This window comes from Myotis brandtii, unplaced genomic scaffold (genome assembly GCF_000412655.1).
Source record: "Myotis brandtii unplaced genomic scaffold, ASM41265v1 scaffold806, whole genome shotgun sequence".
NCBI lineage: Eukaryota > Metazoa > Chordata > Mammalia > Chiroptera > Vespertilionidae > Myotis > Myotis brandtii.
Window position 1 is genome coordinate 1,031,625 of NW_005371249.1, and position 23,531 is coordinate 1,055,155.

At 47.0% G+C, this 23,531-nt stretch overlaps 1 protein-coding gene across 1 annotated transcript in view; it reads left to right on the forward strand.

Moving 5' to 3' along the window:
* PAX5 (paired box 5) overlaps window positions 1–23,531 on the forward strand; it is a 161,486-nt gene that overhangs the window by 66,039 nt on the left and 71,916 nt on the right. The window contains exon 6 of the mRNA XM_014531551.1: window positions 1,345–1,520. Within this exon, the coding sequence (XP_014387037.1) occupies window positions 1,345–1,520 (176 nt within the window). The remainder of the gene's footprint in view (window positions 1–1,344; window positions 1,521–23,531) is intronic.

Here is a 23,531-nt window from a genome sequence, read left to right on the forward strand (position 1 = left end):
GGTGCTGCCATCTTTGAGGGCGGGGCAGTCAATTAGCATATTGCCTCCTTATTGGCTGTGGGCACCACCATCTTTGCGATGGTGTGAGGGTCAATTAGCATATTCCCTCTTTATTAGATAGGATGTATATTATATATACATTTATAATGCATTATATAAAATCCTGTTTTCTCCAATTTTACACAATAGGTTGTAATTCTACATGCTGTGCTTTTCTCACTTATTTATTTTTCATATAATAATGTATCTTGAAGTTCTTTCCATATCTATTCACAAAGGACATCCTCTTTCCTCTTTGCAGCCACACAGTATTCAAGGGTGTGGCCACACCATGACTTACTTAACGAGCCCCTCCAACATAAACCTTTGGGTTGTTTCCAATCTTTTGCTACTAGAACAGCCGTGGGCAAACTACGGCCCGCTATATTATATATAAATTTATGATGCATTATATAAAATCCTGTTTTCTTCAATTTCACACAATAGGTTGTAATTCTACATGCTGTGCTTTTCTCACTTATTTATTTTTCATATAATAATGTATCTTGACGTTCTTTCCATATCTATTCACAAAGGACATCCTCTTTCCTCTTTGCAGCCACACAGTATTCAAGGGTGTGGCCACACTATGACTTACTTAATGAGCCCCTCCAACATAAACCTTTGGGTTGTTTCCAGTCTTTTGCTATTAGAACCTGAACCTATATCACTTCCCACATGTGTAAGTCCAACTATAAAATAAACTCCCAGAGGTGCAGTTGCTCTATCAAAGGGAATGTGCACTTGTGGTCTTGAGAGATTTTTGTCAAAAGGTCTATCATAGGTTTGTGACCAATAAGTTTCCACCAGAATGTATGAGAGTGTCTGTTTCCCTAAGAGCCTTCCTAACAGTGTTTTACTGACTGCTCACATGATGTAGCGGCAAATGACCTGGGAAGGGGCGTGAACTCTGGGACAAAACTGTACCCCCCTGGGGGAATGTCAGTGCAAGAGAGACAGTGGCACCTGCCGATTAAGCCTCTGGTCAACCTGACATCCAGCTCCCAGGCAAATCACTCGATCTCTCTAGACCTCAATTTTCTCATCTGAAAAATGGGAAAATAATATGTCTTCATTGGGGTCATAGTGAGGATTAGATGAGATGATGCATGTTACAAAGGGCTTTGCACAGTGCCTGGCACGTGGCTATGGACGGCTGGCTGTGCACTAACCAGCAGGTTGACTTAGTCTGCTTCTGAGCTCATGGGTCTCTCAGGGCCTCTTCCCAGTCTCAGGGTCTGCCATGTCTTTCTTCAGCAACTTGTGTAAGCCGCACTCATCCTTCCTCTCTCATGCCCATCAAAGGTATTCAGGAGTCTCCGGTGCCGAACGGTCACTCGCTGCCGGGCAGAGATTTCCTCCGGAAGCAGATGCGGGGAGACCTCTTCACGCAGCAGCAGCTGGAGGTGCTGGACCGCGTGTTTGAGAGGCAGCACTACTCGGACATCTTCACCACCACGGAGCCCATCAAGCCTGAGCAGGTAAGCTCCGCGACTCACCGCCTGCCACACCTCTCCCCACAGGCAGGCCTGGGTGTCCTCCCCAGGCGCCTGGCTGCGTGTAGGGGGGGACGCCAAGCTCTGCTCAGAGGCGGCTTCTCCTTGTTCTTGGCCAAACTTGGCTGGTCACAGCATCCCACGAGGTCAGGAGGACTTGTACGAGGCTCTGGCAACTTCTTGCCCTCGTGCCTCTGTCTTTCCCGCCGGCCAGGAGGGGACGTGACTTGTCTGGCTGCTCTGCCATTGCTGAATGGCGGCCTTTCCCAGGGGGTGTAATGACCTTTAGGGCCGCTTGAGGTGGTTTCGGGTCATTATCCTGTCAGGGTGAAGGGGGAAACCTGTAAGCACCCCACGGCCTTGTTATGGTGGTCCTGGTGGGTACCCACCGCCAGCCCTCTCGTCAGGTTGCCCTGTCATGCTTTTAGAGGCTGGATCCAAGAGTCTGGAAATGAGAAGTGTCTCACTGGACCAACACCCAGCTGAGTCATTTGCAAGAGAGGGGAGGAAGCAGGAGGAGGCCCCTTGCTGAGCAGCCCCCCTGCTCTGCCCTGGAGAGAAGCAGTCTCTGCTTATGGTCACAGAGATGGGACCAGAAAGGGTCTGCCCAGTGAGAGGCTCTTGGGCCTGGATAAGGGCCAGATTCAATTCAGGAGACTAGTTCCTGATGCCCAGGCTGTGCTAGGCCCTGAGCTGGTTTCCTTGCTGGCACACGCCATTCAGACATGACCGCTGCCTGCCGGAGAGACCTCTGAGCAATGACTTTCTCAGAACTTTTCCATCTGGTCCTGGTGGTGAGGACTGGCCACGCTGAGCTTCCTCTGCCTGCTGATGAGATGATGCTTCTGAAATTTTCTGAAAGAGCCATTCAAAGTCACATAGGCTGTGTGCACAAGCTCCGTGGAGAGGGGAGGTGCCAGAGGAGACCTTGGTGATGAGGCGTGTGCAAGGCCTCAGGGCCACCATCCTATGGCAGTCTGGCCACCTCTCAGCATTTCCTACGAGGGCTCAGGGCTCTCACAGATCATCTATCCACTTTGTTTTCTGATGGGGAAACCAAAGCCCAGAGAGGCAAAGAGACTTGCCTAAGACCACACAGCAAGTCGTGTATTCACTTCACAAACATTGATGAGTGTCTATTATGTGCATGGCACAGAACCGAATACTAGAGGTACATTCATCAGTGAGACAGGCTTGGACCTGCCCTCGGGGAGTCTATCGGTGTGTGGAAGAATCACAATAAGAATAACCCAAAGAGTTGTGGATTACAGATGTGCTAGGTGCTGAGGAGGGGATGTCTGAGGTTTTTCAAAAGCATAAAGCAGAGACTGGGCCGGCTTGAAGGGGAAGTGCATTTGTGCTGAGCCTTGAAGGGGTTGGGCTGAATCAGGAGAAGGGACCTGGGTGTGAGAGATTGTGTCTGGCAGAAGGAAGAGCAAGTGCAAAGGCCCTGGGGTAAGAGAGAGAAGGGAAGGAGTAAAGAACAGAAAGAAACCCAGAGGCTGTGCTTTAGGGGCCGGGCTGCCCAGAGGGTGGGAGGTGATGTTGGAGAGATGGGTCTGGCCAAGTAGGCTGTGGTCAGGGTTTTGGTCTTTCTCCTACAAGTGGAGTAAAGTCTCCCCCTTCCCCTCTGGGAATGACCGTTGTATGGGTCGGCAGACCTGAGCCTCACACTCTAGCTGCTGGGTTGTAGGACGAAGAGTCTGTTTCCATCACAAACAGCCTCTCCCACTGCCCAGGGCCCTTCTGAAATATGGCCAAAGCCACATCTCATCTGACACAGGAGGAGAAAGAAGAGGAATTCAGTCAGGAAAATTTCTTTAGATGAAGCCTACCTTTCCCTCCAGAATCTGGGAGAAAATTTATTTTCCAACCATTGATAAGAGCACATAGTTTTAGTGCTTGCAAGCTTTCATCCTCCACCTTAAGAGGTCCAGAGCCGGCACAGGGTTTGTGTGAGGTCATCCAGTCGGTGGGTGGTGAGGAGCGAGGGCCCAGGCACAAAGCCTCTAGCGCAGCCGTGGGCAAACTACGGCCCGCGGGCCGGATCCAGCCCGTTTGAAATGAATAAAACTAAAAAAAAAAGACCGTACCCTTTTATGTAATGATGTTTACTTTGAATTTATATTAGTTCACACAAACACTCCATCCATGCTTTTGTTCCGGCCCTCCGGTCCAGTTTAAGAACCCATTGTGGCCCTCGAGTCAAAAAGTTTGCCCACCCCTGCTCTAGCGTGTCGGCACCAGCCTTCTAGCAGCCCTTATTTTCTCAGTGCAAACATTCAGTCTCAGCGACTGCTTCCCTCTGTGTTTCCCATGATCCTCACGGACACTCAGAATCTGAATCGTAGTTTATTTGGTTTAGGATGCCCAGAAAGACTGGGCAGAGACTACAGGGCTTCATAACTGGGAGGAGTCCCCCGGTGTATCCATTCATTCACTCCCTTGCTCAGACACTCATGTGCTCATTTAGCCAACACAGTTCTTGCATGCTGGGCTGTGAGCCTGGCACAGTGTCAGGCTCCCGGGGGAGGGAGGATGAATCAGGCACCAGCTCCCAGGGGCAATAGGATGGATTCAGACTTTGCAAGGCAAGGGAGAAGGTTCTGTAGCCCTGATGAATGGAGACGGTGCCTCAGCGAGGAGCACCAAGGGGCATAATTCAAGGAGGTGTTGGGGGTCAGGTGGCTAGGCCCATGCAGAGATGGGGCCTGTTGGAAAGGAGACCTGAATTACAAACATCGTGAGGGCTGTTTCTAGCAGTCTCGTTGTACGGTGTCCTTCAGAATGAGCGGACACGGCTGCAGGCCTGTCTCTGACTGTGTGGGCTGAGGCGGGGCCTGCAGGTGAACCTTGTGGTGGGATAGTGACTGACTCAGGGCTTTCTGGTTAATCTGCTTCACCTCCCGGTAATGTGCGGTAATGAGGAGAGATGGAAGGTGAGGCCGCAGGGCTGCCGGGCACACACACAGGCACTGGACTATGAATGACGTACCCTCGCTCCCGATTCCCAATCACTTTGGACAAATGATGGCCCGAGCAAGGGGCTGCAGGCTGGGAAGGCAGACACGTCAAGGGTACAGGTTCCTTGAGCCCCTCATGCTTGCTTTCGCCTTGCCTTGTGAGCCCCTGAGCGGGCATGACTGTGGCGCCAGGATGGGGGCCTGGAGCTCTGGCCGCTGAAGCTGGCCCCTTCAATTGTGAGCGGAACCGTGACTCCGAGGGCTAGTGGCCTGGGTGCGGGCCTTGCTGTCAGTTTCATCCATTGAACAGCCTGGTGGGGGAGAAAGAGCATTTGTTGGCCTTGGAGTTGGAGTTTGACTTGAGTCCGGGCTCTGCCCTGGTGGGTAAGTCGTTTTTTCTCTGGAATTCAGTGTTCATATCTGCAGCAGCAGTAACTGTGATTTTGATAACAATAACAGCAGCAGTGGCGGTGGCAATAACAATAACAACAGTGATCTCCCTCACCTATGCATGACACTGTGCAGTTTTCAAAGACCTTTCACATCCCTTCTCTCCCTGGACTCTCCATGTAAGTGCCTGCTAAGCAGGCTGGGCAAGATTGGTGAGCCCCATTTTACAGATCAGAACATTCTTTTCAGAGTGTTCCTCCCAGGTTCAGGCCCAGGAGGCTTCTGGGACTTGTCGAGGCCACAGAGCTAGAATTTGACCTCAGGATCTTTAGTTTTCATCTCATGTAAGACGTCTTGCCTTCTGTCTTCATGTTCCCCAAAGACTTTAGAAGCCAGTTTTCTGATTGGTTGGTTTTCAGCATCGGCCTTTTGCACTCAGAGTTCACCTGTTATTCCAGAACCTTCAGAGACTTGCCATAGGCTTGGGTGGTCAAATCCTCCTAATCACCCACCCAAACACCCATGGGAAGAACCTTCTTCAGGGCCAGCTTGGGGTCCTGCCAGTCACTTCCATGAGCTCAGAGCCCACCCTCACCTTGCTGCTTTTCCCCCCAAGATCGACCCGGGTGGATGGGCCCAGGCCTCTCACTTTTACAGGGAAACTTAGTAAACCCTTGACCCTGGCTGGAAGGGGTTAATGCGCACACACTCCTGGGGCAATGAAACACTTCCTTTTCAAAATGGTTATTGAAAAAGCAATTCTGTTCTCCCTACATGTGGAGTGAGTAAAATCACCTTGGAGGAGAAGAGGGGAAAAAAAGTAACAACTGCTGGTGGCGTCATGCGTGTGTGCGTGCACATTTCTGTTTCGCACAGTGAAATCTGTTTCAGTAAAACTCGAGTTGACGCTGCCCTGGGCGCTGTGCTCCTGGCGGGAGCTGGTCCCTCCTCCGGCCTCGCAGGAAGGCTGCCACCGAGCACAGCCTGCCGTATTTACTCTCGGCAGACTATTAACCAACACCAGGCTATTAATCTGGCTTTGAGCCTTCACTAAAGCCCATAAAAGCTCACAGTTGTCAAATGGAGTTCATTTTAATTTCCTTTCAATCACAGTAAATTATTCAGGTGATAAATCAGCTGGAGCAGCCTCCTGGCTGTAATAGAAACCCTAATTCCTGGCTAATTATCCAGCCCATTGCTGCCAACAGATCAATACGGGCACAAAATGGAACGGGCCCAGGGCCCTCCCTCCCATTGGGCCAGAGACAGAAAGACAGCTGGGGAAGGGGGACGTGCTGCTGACCTCCCGGGAAGTTCAAAGGTCACGGGGGGTTAAATTGGGAGATGGCCTGTCCCTTGTCTAGCAAAGAAAGCCACCAGAAATGCCTCCTGCTCTCATATGCTGCTTTGCCCCCTGCACAGTGGGACTTCCCTGGGCTGGTCGGCCTGGGCGAGCATTGCCTACTCCTGTGGGCTTCCTACTCCCAGGAAGGGGCTGGTTTGAGTTTTTGAACATGATGAGTTTGGTCCTTGGGGATGGCCTTGAGCACCTGCCTACCTGAGTCAGAAAAAGGGCTGGGACTGTGGGGGAAAGATGAGGTGCCGGACATGGTTTCTTTCTTTAGGGAGCTCATGTCCCTGTGTAGTGGGTCTGTGCCCACCAGGAGAGGGGGGGTGGGATGTGAGGAGACAGGCATGCAGGCTGAGAGCAGGAAGGCTCCCTGGAGAAGGTGTCATTAGTACTGTGCCTTGAGAGGTGGGCAGAATCCAGATCTGTGGAGATTGTAGAGTTGGCTGGGGAGGGCATTCTAGGCAGAAGGAACAGTGTGGGCCAAGTCTTGAAGAAATGCAGGTGTGGCAGGGAACTGCAAGCTAGCCTAGGAGGTTGGAATGCAGGGTGAGTGAAAGGAGGTCAGGGACAGGGGCTGGAGAAGCAGGAGGCGACTTAAATCCCAGAGGGCTGGAATATGCGGGTGAGGAGGTTTGGATTTGCTCTGGGAACCGTGTGCCCCAAAGAGCCCTCAGTCTCTAGTCTGGACTACTCTGCTCACCTGGCAGCACCCTTCACTGGGGCCTCCTGCCTCTTGTCCTGTCTCTGCTGCTACTGTGGGATCTCTGTTCCCCACATAAGAGTCCCTCAGGGTTTCCTCCAACTTGAAGCCCAACCTCAGCCCTTTATCCCCACCACGATTCTTCATGTCCCTCTGCCTGCCCACAAGATGCTCTAACTGCGGCCAGACCTGACCCCTCACTGCCCCAGATGGGCTGGGCTTCTCCTTTGTTTGAGGGGGCCATAGACTGTGAGCTGGCACACACATGCGTGCGCACACGTGCACACACACATCACAGGTACTCTGGGGTAGCCATTCCTAGATTTTTCAGTTTGATGCTCCAGGCTATTTGTGACCTCCTGCCACCCAAGGTACCTGTGGGAAAAATGCTTCCCCTCTCCCCCCTCCCAATTGGAGAAGCTTCTATCTACAGCAGTGGTTCTCAACCTTCTGGCCCTTTAAATACAGTTCCTCATGTTGTGACCCAACCATAAAATTATTTTCGTTGCTACTTCATAACTGTCATGTTGCTACTGTTATGAACCGTAATGTAAATATCTGATATGCAGGATGGTCTTAGGCAACCCCTGTGAAAGGGTCGTTCGACCGCCAATGGGGTCGCGACCCACAGGTTGAGAACCGCTGATCTATAGGCATATACTTTACCATCAACTCAATTCCATCAACTCAATTCTGATGAGAAGGAGAATTTAATGGTTTGCATTTGACTTCTCTGATGAAGGTTTGGTGTGCAGGAACTTGGGTATTGAAGGGAAGAAGAGTCAAGTGTTTTAGAGATTAAAGAAGCAGATGGCTCACCCACCCAGTTGCAGATGGAGAAAATGGAACTGAGTGGGGTCATGGCTGGGCCTTTCCTGGGAAGCAGGCATGGTCTGACCTAGTTGCCAGCTGGAAGCCTGATAACCTGGAGGAGGACTTCTGACCCCAAGGCACAGTGGTGCAGCCCAGAGGTAAACATGGCCCCGAGAATGTCCTGGGCTCTGACCAGTCAGATGAGTGACTTCTCCTATGGGAGGAGCTACAAGAGCATGATAGTAGCAGGGAGAAGGTAGGAGTTCTTTTTCCAGTTCTTCCCAGCATGAGGCGGGGAGGTAGAAGCCCCCTTTTTCTGAGCTGAGATGCTTAGACAACATTTAACTTGGATGTCATCTTGCCTCTGGAATGAGATAATGGCAATGCTGGAATTCTTGCTCCCTAGATCTCTAGAGGTACAGGCTGTCTCTAGACCAGCCATACTCTCCCCTATCCTTCTGTCATCATCTCAACATGACCCAAGGCTGAAAATTACCCAGTCTCTGTGGGGCCTCGGCCTTCTTTACTTTCTCTGCTGACCAGAGTCTTATCTGCGGGTGCCTACTTTTTCTTAAAGAGTTTAAAAAATTCTTCTAAACAGCTGAGTATTCTGAGTATTTTTGTCTTCCTGAGGATCAGACAGAAGGGTGTCTACCCCCCAAAAAATCACTGTGCCAGATTTGGAAGACTGGGGAATATTTAAGGGAACATGGAACATGTTCCTTCATAGTGTAAAAGCACAGGGTGGGCTCCTAGGCTTTTGTGATGGCTCTTGGGATTGCCATTTTTCTCTGGGTCATGGTTTCTGCTTTTGGGGTAGGGGATTAGACTGGGTCATCCTTGAGATCCATTCCAGATCACACATTCTATAAGAGATAAAACAAATTGGAACTTCATCTCTTGTTTTTATTTTGACTTGTTTATAATTTTTCCTCCTGTCTGTTCTACTCTTTTAGATGACAGGCAAATTCTGTGTATGTGAGATTTAAAGATTACGAGCAAATTGTCAAAGAGCTGCCTGTGCTTTGCTTGGATGTTCTTTCATTCATTTATTCATTCATTCATCCAAGAAATTTTTACAGATATGTTATGTCAGTAACATTGACCACCTGTGCTGTGCCATGTGGCATAAAGGAAGAGCAACAGATACAGCCAAAAGTACTGTGTGAAACTTGACTTTTGAGTAGAGGTATTTCCCCCTGAACAAGGTTAACCAGTTTTTGCAATAAACAAAAGACAATAGAACAGGTAATTTCAGTTTTACAGCGTGTTTGTTTTGAGAGTGCACTGGAAGTTTGGCTTGAGAAATTTGGCTATTCACAAAGGTCTTTAAAAACTCCAAGCCTTTATTATTTTGTAAATTACAAAAAAAGCAACCTAGATTTCTGGATTGGATAACAAAATCTGAACAATTGAATACTCCCCTCCCATCTCAAACAATAGAAATACTGGATCAAATGTAACAATAAGTTATTTTGATATATCAGAGGTTTAAATAAAAAGAGGGAAATCCTCAGAAGCTAGGAATTAAGGAGTTCAGAGCCAGAATTTTAAGTGTATGAACTATTGTCCCAGTGGCCCAGGACACTGGTCCTGGATATAGTTCCTCGTGAACAGGGGCTGGGGTTTAATGCTGGTGTTGAGACAAAGGATATGGCCTTAGACTTACATGATATGGGAGTTGGAACATGAACTTCTACAAAAAACTTGAAACCTGGAAGGACTAAACTCTCCATGGAATAAGTGCTAGGCATTTTACCTACAGGTTGAGGAATTTCACCTACATGGGACTCAGAGTGGAACAAAATTTTCCCATGAGAAGCTGAAATCGCAAGCTGTACCATATACAGACATGGTATCTCACTTTATATCATTCACAAGAAACCCAAGAAAATAAATTAATATAAAACTAGGCTCATATTTCTTGAGATGCCAATTATAAGCACATACTTCTACAATCCAGTACGTACAGATGATAACTACTGAAGGTGAACTCACAATTAACAACTTGCAAACCACATAAGGAAACGAGGGCAAGATAGGAGACATAACAGGAAAATCAGTTCTCCAAGAACCTAAAATAGCAATCTGAAAGAGACTATCAAATGACTAAAGATATGAAAAAAGGACTAGCAACATTACAAAAGAATAAAACATCATGAAAAAGGATAATCAGATTAGAATAAAACAAATTTCTAGAAATAAACATTTTAGTCATCAGAATTTTAAAAATTCAACTTATTTCTTTAAATACAAGATAAGACACAGTTGAATAGAAAATCAGTGATTTGAACTCCGTTGGTGTAGCTCAGTGGTTGAGCATTGACCTATGAACCAGGAGGTCAGATTTGATTTCTGGTCAGGATACATGCTTGGGTTGTGGGCTCAATCCCTGGCGGGGAGTGTGCAGGAGGCAGCTGATCTATGATTCTCTCTCATCATTGATGTTTCTATCTCTTTCCCTCTCCATTCTTCCCTGAAATCAATAAAAATATATTTTTAAAAAAAGAAAAGAAAAGAAAACCAAACCAGTGATTTGATAGACAGAGCTGAAGAAATTGCCAGGAATGCAGCACAGAAATCTAGAGTTTGGAAATATGAAAGAGAGGGTAAGAGATAAAACAAAATTTTATGCGAAGGTCCAACATACATATAATTGTTGCTCTGGAAAAAAAATAGAAAAATTTGTAGAACACAACTGTTGCAAGACATGTATAATTACGTTGAACAGACATTCTAAATCCCAAGCAAGTTAAATAAAAATAAATGCAAGTCTAGGCAAAACTGTAGTGAAAGTGAACATCAGAGACAAAGAGAAAACTATAAAAGCAATAAGAGAGAAAGTATAACTTTTAGATTGATAGGAACTTTTAAAACATCAACAGAATCCAGAAGACACTAGAAAATATCTTCACATGTTAAGAGATATCAATTAACCTATACTCAGGTAAACGATCACTTAATAGGGAAGTTAAATAAAGACATTTTGAGACAAAAATGCAGAGAGTTTACTACTCAAAGACTTGTGCTGAACAGGTAAATAATGAACTCCAATTTATTTTCTGAAGTCTCTCAGAAGGCTGAGAGACTTCCAGTTTCAGCTCTGACATATAAAGAAGTTGGAAGTTGTCACTCACATATTTACAATAGGAAATAAAGCTGAGAAAACTGAAAATCAACTTTTCTTGACCCTTCCAGGAAGTGAGTTTGCAGGACAAATAGCTGCTGCAAAATCTGGAGAGACAGGAGAATACAAAGAGTAATAGCTGAGATCTGTCAGATGAATATAAAACCTCATACTAAAGGCCTATTTACCTCGGTTCCTATAATCCAATATATCACGTCCAGCTTTCAACAGAAAGTTAGGCAAGAAAAATCAGTCTAAAGAGACAAAGTAAGCATCGGAACCATACTCAGCTATGACACACATTTTGAAATTATTAAACAGGGAATTTAAAATAACTGTGATTGATATATTAAGAGCTCTAAAGGAAAAAGTAGATGGCATGAAAGAACAGATGGCTAATGTAAGCAGAAATTTGGTAACCCTAAGAAAATCAGAAGGAGATGCTAGAAATAAAAAGCACAGTAACAAATAAAGTGCCTTTGATGGATTCACCAGTAGATTATAGTCAAGTAAAGAATCAGTGAACTTGAAGGTATGTTCAATAGAAAGTTCCCAAATTAAAATGTAAATAGAAAAAAAGAATGAAAAAACAAAATCAAAACCACTAGAACAAAATATTCAAGAATTGTGGGATAATTTTAAAAGGAGTAACATAGGCACAACTGAAATACCAGAAGGAGAAGACAGAATGAAGAAAAATATTTGAAAGAGCTGAGAACTTTTCAAAATTAATGACAGATACCAAGCCACAAATGCAGGGAACTCAGAGAATGTTACAGATGCAGGAGTTCAGGAAGTATCAAGATATTTGATATCTACGTCTATGCTATTCAAACATCAGAAAACCAAAGACAGAGAAAATCTTGAAAAAAGTCCTAGGGGGAAAACCACCTTACTTTTAGAGGAATAAGGAGAAGAATGACAGTGGATTTCATGTCAGAAACCATGCAGACAAGAAGAGAGTGAAGTTGCCTGACTGGCATGGCTCAGTTGTTGAGGGTGGACCTATGAACCAGGAAGTCCCAGTTCAATCCCTGGTCAGGGCACATGCCCAGGTAGTGTGGGGCGTGCAGGTGGCAGCTGATTAATATTTCTATCTCTCTCTCCCTCTCCCTCTCCCTTACTCTCTGAAATCAATAAAAATATATTAAAAGAAACAAAAAAGAGAGTGAAGTGAAATACTTAAAGCATTGAAAGAAACCCCCCCCCGCCACCCACCAACCTAGAATCCTATATCTTGAGAAATAATCCACCCCCCCACCAACCTAGAATCCTATATCTTGAGAAATAATCCTCTAAATGTGAAGGAGAAATAAAGACATTCTCAGTCAAACAAAAATGGAATGAATTCATGACCAGCAAACTTGTCTTGGAAGAAATGTTTAAAAATATAGTTTTTTTAGGGAAAAGAAAAATAGTATGTCAGAAACAGATCTTACAAAAAGAAAGGAGGGGAAACAGAGAAGGAATAAATGAAGATAAAATAAATTCTTTGATTTTTCTTACTCTTAATTGATCTGAAAGGTAACTGTTTAAAATTATAATAGTAACAGTGCATGGGGTGATTATAACATGTGGATAAGTGAAATGAATGACAGCAGTGTCACAAGGGGACAGAAGAGGCAGGAGACTTGGTTGTGGCAAGATCATTTCATTCAATTGTAGCAAGTAGAGGAGACGGGATTCATATCCAAAGCTCTGCTGCTGCCAAGGAAGGCTTACCCATTGCTTATATACACTATTTGGTCAATTATGCATTGATTTCAGTTAGCTACACTTATCTGGGTTGGGTTTCTGTCAAGCTCATCCTGTTTGCTGCTGGTCTGCAAAATACTGTGCTACATTTTCACAGTTAGCAAGAATAGCATTTAGTAAGAATGGCCAAGACCTTGAGACTCTTGTCCTATCTAACGCTTTTAGAAGACACAGACACTTCTAGGGTTGGGGTAATGGAATTGGTGATGCTATTATTTCAGGCAACCAAGAAGGCAGATAACTTCATCCACCTGCTGTAACTTATGGGGGTTCCTGGCAAGAACCAGCTCATCAGGATGAAGGTGTGGAAGGAGGAGGATGAGAGGTTGTGCTCAGGAGGATCACAGGGCTTGGAGGTCCTGGAGGTGGACCCGTTCTAAATGACAGGATAAGATCCTACTTGTGGCTGTTCATGGGGAACTATCTTTTCAAACATTTTTTGCAAGACAGGTTTGCTGGGGAATGGAGATCAAGACCAATGGCGTCAAGGAGGTGTGCTCAGTGAGGGCCAGGGCAGGTGAAGATGACAGTGGGAAGTCCCAGGAAGGGGGCATCTGTCAGGAGGGAAGGTGGCAATTACTAACAGTATGGAGTTCTTAGGAGGAGACGTCATGGCAGAATGGTATGGTTGACAGTGCCTGGAATTGGTGCTGGGGAACAGGGAGTATACAGACCCTCCTGTCTATCCCAGAAAGTCACAGGGCAGAGAGGAAGGCGTGCTTTCCATTGGAGCGGTCATCAGGGACCAATGTCTAAAGGACTCCTGGAGGCAGCACAGCATCATGGTTAAGAGCACAGGCTTCCAAAGCAGCCTCTTGTGACTTTGACACCTGTTACACTACTTTTTTTTTTATTGATTTCATAGAGGAAGGGACAGGGAGAGAGAGATAGAAACTTCAATGATGAGAGAGAATCATGGATTGGCTGCCTCTTGCATGGCCCCTACTGGGGATCAAGCTGCAACCCGGGTATGTGCCCTTGACTGGAATTAAACTCGGGATCCTTCAGTCTGCAGGCCGACCCTCTATCCACTGAACCAAACCAGCTAGAGCCCTGTTATGCTGCTTTTGAGCCTCTTGGGAGAATATGATAATATGTGATTGCAGGCTTACCTCAGAGTCTGTGAGCTTCTTCCTGCTTTCCTGGGGTTGAGCATGCTAGTCACCATCACTTCCCAAACAAGCATTAGCTTTCCTTCCTTTGTGTGCAAGGTTATTATTTTAAACCTACTTGGCTTTCCCACTGCTTTCTCCGATGTAAAATGGGTTAATGACAATTGTGTCATTTTGGAGGTACAGATTCGATGAGGTGAACATAAAAGGGGCTTAGCAGGGGGTCCAGCCCATAACAGACAACTGATAAGTGTTACTTCTATTGTTATTAATATCATTATCACCAAGGAGCATTTTGCCACAGCAGAGCTCCCAGAGTGGAGAGAGGAGGTTGTGGTGGCAAAGGGGCCAGGGCAGGTTGGGCAGGACGGGGATCCGAGAGGAGGCAGAGAAGCTGGCATTGACGGAGGGAGGGAGGAGAGATGGACCAGAGGTGCTGTCTGACTTGCAGTAGCAGAACATTTGAGCTGTGGAGTTGCTGGGAACTTTCTCTGATTTTACTGTTTGCCTGCCTACAGAGTACACAGGCAGATGAGCTCAGGCCGGAGGGAGAAATCCCATTAAAAAATCAAAACAACAATTTGAACCACTTTTAGAACTTGTGCCCGAGGAGCTAAGAAATCTTTGCAATAAATTATTAATTCTGGGTTGTAATACTAGAATTTCCCCGTACAAACAAGCAAGTTAATATTTCTGTGTTGGGCAGCAGAGGACAGGAGTTCTCTGGTCTCCTAGATCTGTCTTGAAGGAAGAAGCGGGTATTCAAACCTAGACTCCCAGACTTCTGAGCCCGTGAATGTCCCTCCTGGGAGGAAGCGCTGGGACAGCCAGAGCTGGTGGCTGTGCTCTCAGGGACACCTGCCACTCCCTCTCCGACTCAGCCTGTCTGGGGTCTCAGGCGGCACTGCCAAGGTCACTCATGCTGGTCGTATGTACGGTGGTTCAGGGCGAGGGCTGGCACTGGTGCCTGCACCTGTGGGCTTTGTGGTCTGATCAAGTTGCCCAGCCTCACTGAGCCTCAGTTTCCCCATCCTCAGTTGGAAGATGGGGATGCTAGGATGCCTGAATGGTGCAGACAAGGCTCCCGCTGCCACAGAGCTTAGACTCTGGGGGCTGCACAGGAAGTGGACAAGGACAAGGATGAGTAAGGCGGTGGCAGGTGGAGAAGAGGAAGAGCAAAAGCATGTACAATCTGGGAAGGGGGAGAAGTTTCAGGTGGCCAGAGCCTGAGGGTTGATGACTCTGCAAAGCCTGTTTAAACACACACACACACACACACACACACACACACACACACACACATACACACACGATAAATATGATGCAATGTAATATAACAACATATAATGTAATAATAGAATATATAGACAGTGCATACAGTTAAGTATTTTATTTGTATTATTCATTTACTCCTCATTACAAACTCGTCCAGGTTGGTGTTTATTTTTCTCATTAAAAGATGAGGAGCCCAGTCCTGGCTAGTGCTCAGTGGTTAGAGCGTCAGTCCATGCACCGAAGGGTCACAAGGTTCCATTCCTGGTCAAGGGCTTGTACCTAGGTTGCAAGTTCGATACCCAGCCCTAGTCAGGGCACGTGTGAGAGGCAACCAATCGATGTGTCCTTCTCACATCAATGTCTCTCCCCCCCCCCCTTCCTCCTTCCACATTTTCTAAAAATCAATGGAAAAAATATCCTCGGGTGATGATTAGCAAGAGAGAGAGAGAGAGAGAGAGAGAGAGAGAGAGAGATGAGGAGCCTGGCCAGTGTGGCTTGGTGGATTGAGCGTTGTCCTGTGCAGCAAGACATCACAGGTTCAATTCCTGGTCAGGGCACATGCCCAAGTTGCAGGCTCAATTCTTCTCACTCTCCCTTTCCCTTCCTCTCTCTCTAAAATCAGTAAAAGCATATTTAAGAAAAGATGAGGAAACTGAGGGGATAATAGTTGATACCAACAAGGTTTAAATATTTTTGTATTGATTTTAGAGAGAGAGGAAGGGAGAGAAAAAGAGAGAGAAACATTAATTTGTTGCCCCACTTACTTATGCATTCACTAGAGGCCTGGTGCACAAAATTCATGCACTGGGGGGGAGGGTCCCTCAGCCCGGCCTGTGCCCTGTTGCAGCCCGGGAGCCCTTGGGGGATGTCTGACTGCCGACTTAGGCCTGGTCCCCCTGGGGAGCCATCAGTCGGATATCCTTAGCATTGCAGCAGAGGCAGGAGAGGATCCCACCAACGCCGCTACGCTCGCCAACCGTGAGCCCAGCTTCTGGCTCAGGGGTGCTCCCCCTGTGGGATTGGGCCGAAACTGGCTCTCCGACATCCCCTGAGGAGTCCTGGATTGGGAGAGGGTGCAAGCCAGGCTGAGGGACCCCATGGGTGCACGATTGGGCCAGAGAGAGAGGCGGGAGGTTGGCCACCTGGGGAGGGACCACGGAGGGCTCCAGGGCGTGTCCGGCCCATCTCACTCAGTCCCCATTGGCAGACCCCAGCAGCAAGCTAACCTACCAGTAGGAGCACCTGCCCCCTGGTGGTCAGTGCACGTCATAGCAACTAATCGACCAGCCAACTAGCCAACTGTCTGCCCCCTATTGGTTAGTGCACATCATAGTGAGAAGTTGAGCAGCCTTAGCATATCATTAGCATATTATGCTTTGATTGGTTGAACAGCTGACCGGTCTACTGGACACTTAGCATATTAAGCTTTTATTATATAGGATTATGTGATTCTTGCATATGCCCTGATGGAGGATCAAACCTGCAACCTTGGGGTATTGCAATGACTCTAACCCCTGAGCTACCTAGCATGGTTGAACATTTTTTACATTACATTTGGCTGGAAAGACACATGCAGTAGGTTTCGTTAAACAGTGTGATCATCATCATCTTTTAAACCTCAGTGCTCATCACTTTTGGTTGTTGGAGTGTGAGGATTGTGCCTGGAGCTATGGGAAGGGGAGCAGGGCTTCCCTATGGGGCACTCTTAGGAACAGGTGTAGTAATTTATACAGCGTGTTCTTACAAATTCATTTATGAACAGAACTGGGTGTCAAATTATAGCATATGGAATAAGACTGGAACAGCCTTTGCTATCTGTGCCCTGGGGGCTGCGCCATAGATTCTCCTGCTACTAACCTTTCTCTGGGCTTCTGATCCTCTTTAGAATAGATTTTTGGGATTTAGAAAAAGTAGCCATTTCCCTCCTGTTTTGGCTCTTCTATCTCATTCAAGATCTAGCCAGCTGATCCAGTTTGCCGGAAAGAATGGCCCTGGGCCAAGCATTCTAAAACTTTAAAAATCTAAAAGAAGTTCCTATTTGTAGGACCTGTGCTTTGGGAAGTGAGGAGCTGAGAATCAGAAAGTGGGCCATGGGGCTTTCAAATTCTGTTGGGGACCTGCCTGTTGGTAAATAAGTTGCCTCAAGTGTCTCTTGGGGACGCCTGACAGCTCACCATTGAATCCTAATGCCCTACAATGGGCTTTACCTGCAAAGGGCCCAGGCGAGCCTGTGACCTATCACCAGCATCTGGTTTCGTCTTCCATTACCCAGGAGGCTGGAACCTGCATCTGCGCTGGGGTGGGTGGGGGAGGGCAGAACAGCTCAGAAATGTTCACATACAACCTTGAAAGATGAACCCTCATTGCCTTGGAGAAGCTCGGCTATAGCAAAAATTTTATGGGAGGACCTGTCCTTGCCATTGGATCCCCTAATATGGCAGATTTGGGGTCATGATCTCTAGCTGTTTCACCCTGGTGAATGCGGGCCCAGGCTGGTTCTGGGGAAGTTTATTTTCCAAGCTCTGTGAACTGAGGTCATTTTATTGGGTAACCACCCTGTAGAAGTCTCCTTAGAGTTATTTTTACTGAGTTGCACTTGGGGGTGATGCTGAACCTGCATGGGGGCCACCCTAAGAACACCTGTGGCAGTCATCCCTGGGTCTGGAGGACAGTCATGGTTTCTCAGCCTGCTCTTTAGGGAAGGCCTCAGAGAACCCTGCCTGGTCTGAGAGTTGGTTGGGAGAACCCATGAGTAATGGACAGTCTGTGTCTCACGGATTCTGAAGTAATGCATCAGGTTGCTCTTCTCCAGCCTGTAGTGAGTTCATAAGCTTCATAAGCCTCTAGCCCTGACCTTGGCTTTGAGGGTGTGGAGAACATGGATTTGAGAGTGTGGGCTCTGGAGCCAGACTGCCTCGGCTAGGTCCCAATTCTCCTGCCTACCAGCTGCGTGGGCTTGGGCAGGTTACTGGGCCCTGCTAAGCCTCAGTTTCTTCATCGGCAAAATGGAGGAAATGAGTGTTTGCCTTACATGGTTGCTTGAGGTTTAAGTGCAAAGTCATGAAGCAGCTGAGAGCCAGAGAAATGGAGCCTGTCTCTTCTCCCCTTTCAGATGCCAAGTGCCACTTTTTCTGAGACTTGAGCTCTGCCTGGAGCTGTGGGTCTGGCGCAGGAGGTCTCAGTCCTTCCGCTGAGCTGAGCAGTGGGGCAGGGTCCTAGACAGGTGGTTAAGTGAATTCATGCATCCAGCCGCTGAGCACACCGCCTGGGCTACTCATGCCAGCCATGGTGGGTGATGCAGAACTACACAGGGCACCTCTCAAAACAGACGGGGTCCCCAGGGGCCCATGGGCACAGCGATAGCCCTGTTCAAGTTCAGGCAGCATGTCCTCTTTGCCAGTTACCTGAGCAACACTCTTATTTTTTGTTCAAAAATTTTAAATAGGTAGTACATGCGAATGGTAAAAGCTTTAGACAATACCAAATGTATACAGTGAAAAGTAAGTCTCCTCCTTACTCCTTTCTCTCAGCCACCCAGTTCCCCTCCCAGGAGGCAACCACCATGACCAGTTTCTTCTGTATTCTTTAGAGATTTACATGCAATACTTTGGTTTGGTTAAGATATCCGTGTGCATAGAGGCATTTCTAAATATATCTCCCCTCTTGGAACACAAACGGTGGCATACTATATGTGTTGTTCTATTTTTGCTCTTTTCCATTAATAGATATTTCTTGGTGATTGTTCCATATAATTTTTTAACAGCTGCATAGTATTCCATTATTTGGGGTATCAGAATAGGGGCTCAAGTCTCCTACTAGTTGCTTCCAGTCTTTTTCCTTTTCAAAAAAGGCTGCAGTGAGCATCCTTGTCCATGTTTATTTGTGCACACGTGGAGTTACACCTGCAGGATAAATTCTCAGGGATGGAATGGCTGGATCAGGGTATATGCATTATGAATTTTGAAAGGTAGACCCCCGCTCTCCAAAGAGGTTCATCTCAGGAAGTGGGGAGACCTAGTTCCTTTCTGCCCACACAACGTGTTATTAATCTCTTGACTCATTGCTGATCTGATAGATGAAAAGAATACATGGGGGCTTTAATTTGCTTTTCTCTTATATGAGTGAGATCTGGCTTTTTTTTTAACATACATTTTTTATTCGGGAATAATTGTAAATTTGCAGAAAAGTTGTAAAGATAGTACAGAGTTCCCACATAGCTCTCACTCAGTTTCCCCTATTGCTAACGTCTTATGGAACCACTGTCCACTGGTCTGAACGAAGGAACTGACATTAGTACAATACTAATAACTAAACTGCAGACTGTGTTTGGCTTTTGAGCAAAGTTTTCACATTTTGGTGAAAGTGAGGTCATGTGTAAGCTGCAGGTGGCATTGCAGGTGCCACAGCCTCCCGCGAGGTTGTGCGGGCCTGTGACTGACCTCATTCCCAGCACAGCACAGTCTTGATGGAGAGGTGATTGCTGTTTCTCTTAGTTCCTTCGGGAGAGAAATGCTGTTGTTGCTAGATCACTTACAGGCTCTTTGTTGCTGATCCATCAGCATTTTCCTAGCTTTTGGTTTTCCAGTAGAAGGAATAGCATGTGCCCAGGCACAGAGGTATGAAGCTTCATCAACTTTAGAAATCTCAGTGACACAGGTAGTAGTTCTCTTCTAGTGAAATTAACACAGTACAGATATGGCTTAAACCAGTGATGGTGAACCTATGACACGCGTGTCAGAGGTGACACGCGAACAATTTTTTTGGTTGATTTTTCTTTGTTAAATGGCATTTAAATATATACAATAAATATCAAAAATATAAGTCTTTGTTTTACTATGGTTGCAAATATCAAAAAAGTTCTATATGTGACATGGCACCAGAGTTAAGGTAGGGTTTTTCAAAATGCTGGCACGCCGAGCTCAGAAGGTTCGCCATCACTGGCTTAAACTAACAAGTCCAATGCCAGTCTCTTTTCCCTCCCAGGGGCAACCCTGTGGCTGCCAGGCCATTTTCTGGGAAGCACGAACTTTTCAGGGTGCAGCCGGATTCAGAGAGTACTGGGCATTTTCACTCTGTCGCTCCGATCAGCGGTACCAGCACTTCTGTGCCAGTTCTTGCCTTAATCCCCCTGGTCTGGGCCTCTGTCTGGCTCACCGTCACCTTTCTTCAGGCTCTTCTCATGCACTCACTGCCTGGGCCTGGGTTCTTCTCTCTCTCATTTCTTTTAGGATATTTCTTGAGCTCGTAGGCTATTTCTGCTGGGTGCCAGGCCCTGCTCGAGGTATAGCAGGGGAGGGAGCAGACAGACATGGACAATGGCTGTCCCTTGGGAGCTTCCATTCTCCTGGAACAAAGATGCTTTCTGACCTGAGGCCTGGGTGCTCCTCCAGGTCCAATTCTGCCTCTCCCGGCGCTGGCTCCGACCGTCCTGCCCTCTTGTTTGCTCGGGCCAATACTGATGTCTGTTCTGGAAGCCCTGCACGCTTCCCCCTCAAGACGGGCCCTCCTCCTGCGGTGGCCCGGGGATGTCGCTGTGGGCTCAGGGCAGGCCCCGGGCTGCCCCTGGGGAACCTCCGCCTGCTGATTTACCACGCCTCACCGTGCCACATGTCTTCAAAATTACAGTGCCCATTTCCCGCGGAAATAATTTCCACAAAGAGTGGCTCCTATTACCGCAAGAGGCGTGCAGACGTCATGATTTATTATTATTTATGGTCCCAAGGCCTTGTTTATGCAAGACGGGTTAGGTGCGTGCGATAGAAATGCCATTATGCAAATGACATTGAATGTCCTTACTGCGCCTAAATAATTTTTGTGTTGGACGATTAAACCTCATCTGTTATTGATATGGGCTGCAGTTGGGCTATTACAGAGTCCCAACAGTACTTACTCCCAGTAATGGGAAAATTGAGAGAGAGAGACCCGCACAATTGCCTCAAGTGGGCCGCGAGGGTCTGGAAGGAGTAGCACATCTCGGAGGCCCGCGCGGAGGGAGCCTGCGGACTCCTCTGGATAAATAAGGAAGGCAGTGCCGGGCGATAAATTAAGCCTCGGGTTTGAGTGGGTGCCTGGGAGGATTTGCGGCCTTCCAGCGTGTGATTTAGCTATTTGATTTAGTCCGGGGACGAGGCAGCCCCACCCTAAGTTCCAGGCCATCCCGTGCTGAGGGAGCTGCCAGCTGGGAGGGGAGGGCCTAGGGGAGAGGGGGTGGCCCCTGGGGACACTGGGCATCCAGTCTGCTGTGCCAACACCCCGGCCACCCACCGGCCCCTGTGCGCAGCCACCAGCCTGCGCTCTCACCCTCGCTCCCCATCTCTCTCTCCTTTGCTCTCTCGTTTTTTTTTGACACAGCTGTGAAGTCCCATTTTGATCAGTGTTGATAGCTTATGAATTCCAAAATTGACAAAATTTACAGAAAAATGAGGATAATCCATCTTCCTTAGCGGCCTGTCAGGAGCTGGCCATACTTCATAATCTCCAATTACAGATGCTATTTTCCGACATTTACATGCAGATATTAGAACCAAATGAAAATGAGAAACAAAGAGAGAATGGAAATGCAGCTATTTATATGTATAAAAGACAAACAGGTAAATTCGAAGCATTTAGATTGGATTCGGGGTCCCTTTAGGAGGCTGGAAAGAGACAGCTTTGAGCATGCGGGTTTCAGAATGGAATGGTAAGACCCATGGTCCCACCAGGCCTGACAGTTTGGGTTAAAAAAGGGTCAACTCTGCTGTAACAGCTGGGGGGTGGTGGGTGTGGGGGTTCATTTGGGTGGGGGCATGTCGGGCATCTCCCAGGGTTTAGGGGTCTCTGGGGTGCTAAATCCCACTAAACCCTTAAGTCCATGCATATTTCACAAATGAATCCGTTTAGAACCTTCAACATTCATTTTTTGTTTTTTCAAATGGAGTATGTGTGTCGGGGAGGCAGAGAACGCCCCTGGAGTCAGCTCTCTCTCCAACGCACATTTCAAAAAGTTGACACCTTCTGGGGACCAATGCATGAACCGCCCCTGAGGAGGGGATGTGGAAGATACCACGGCTTGTCGGAAGGGCTCTGACCAGGTGCACAGGGAGTTGCACCAGTAAACTTTTAAAATGGGATGTAAATAATATAATTAATGGGGGAGAGAAGGAGTTCTGATATATGGATCATCCGCTTCCTTCTCCGGGCTAATCTGGCTGGGCGAGGAGGATCTGGGAGGAGGCTTAGTAATGAAAATGTTCTCCCCATAAAACTGAAGGGAGAATAGCCTTGCTGCCCTCGCAGCTGCATGTGGCTCTGGCTTCTGGAAAGCCGGGGATATTAATTAGCACTGCTTTGGATTAAACTCTCCCAACCATGTCGGATGGTACGGTTTTTTTCTCTTTGTGAGCTTGACACGGGTGGCAAGGAGCAGTCTGCTTGGGTTTTTGCAGCTTACTATTAGCACTGAACTTTTATTTGGGGATCACATCTCTTCCTCTCCTGGAAATGAAAATGAGATATTTCGGGGTTTTCTGGACAGTTGGGCAGAAAGAGGCTATATTGTTGGAGCAGGAGCAGGCGGAGGCAGCGGAAGTGGTTGGGTGGGGAGATAGGAACTCCTCTGCCTTTGGTTTGAAAGCTTTTGTTTATTTGCGTGGAGTCTCTGTCCAGCAGGTTTATGTTATCTGAGGTTTGATTTGTGGGAGGGAGGTGAAGGAAATAACACCAGGAGGCTCGACTTAACCTGTGTGTGTGGGAGAGGAAAGGGAATTATTAAAACTTGGGTGTTTGTTTACATGTGCAATCTTAAGCCCAATGGCTTGCTTGTTTGAGTAAATTATAGGTGTTAGCACAAAGAATGATTGTTATGCTTTGTTTACAGGTACAAAACGCAAGATTCATGGAATTGACACATAACTGCAAAAAAACGCAAACTAATTTTCAGTCATTAAAAGCAAGGGCTCTTAAGTTAAGCTTGATAAAAAGGAGGTTAAACAGAAACAGCGTGGTTACTGTGCTGGGTTTCTCTCTATTATTTACATGAGCTAAAATGGGAGCTTACAAATAATAGCTAAAACCCAAGCCTAGGGTCTCCTTCCTTTCATTTCTGATCTTTTGAAAAGCCAGCTTGTCATTTTCAGTATAGAACACAGTGCCTGAACCAAGCAAACAGTCTGATCCCTGAATTTTCCTTCACGGTCTTACATGTTTTCATTTGTTTTTCTATTATTGTCCAGAAATGTTAAGATTAATTACTAATGTTGACAAAAACGTGGGCACAGCTGTCCTCTGAATTTATCATGTAGGCCGTCCTCTGAGTCTAAGCGGGAAGAATAAAGGATAAAGTTGACCTCTGTGACGAAACCATCTGTAAACATTTCCTACGGGAAGTTGTTCTTGAGCCAGGAGTGGGCAGACAAGGAAGGGAAAGGGCAGTCAGAGAATAAAGGATATTGACCTCTGTGACGAAACCATCTGTAAACATTTCCTACAGGAAGTTGTTCCTGAGCCAGGGGTGGGCAGACAAGGAAGGAGGG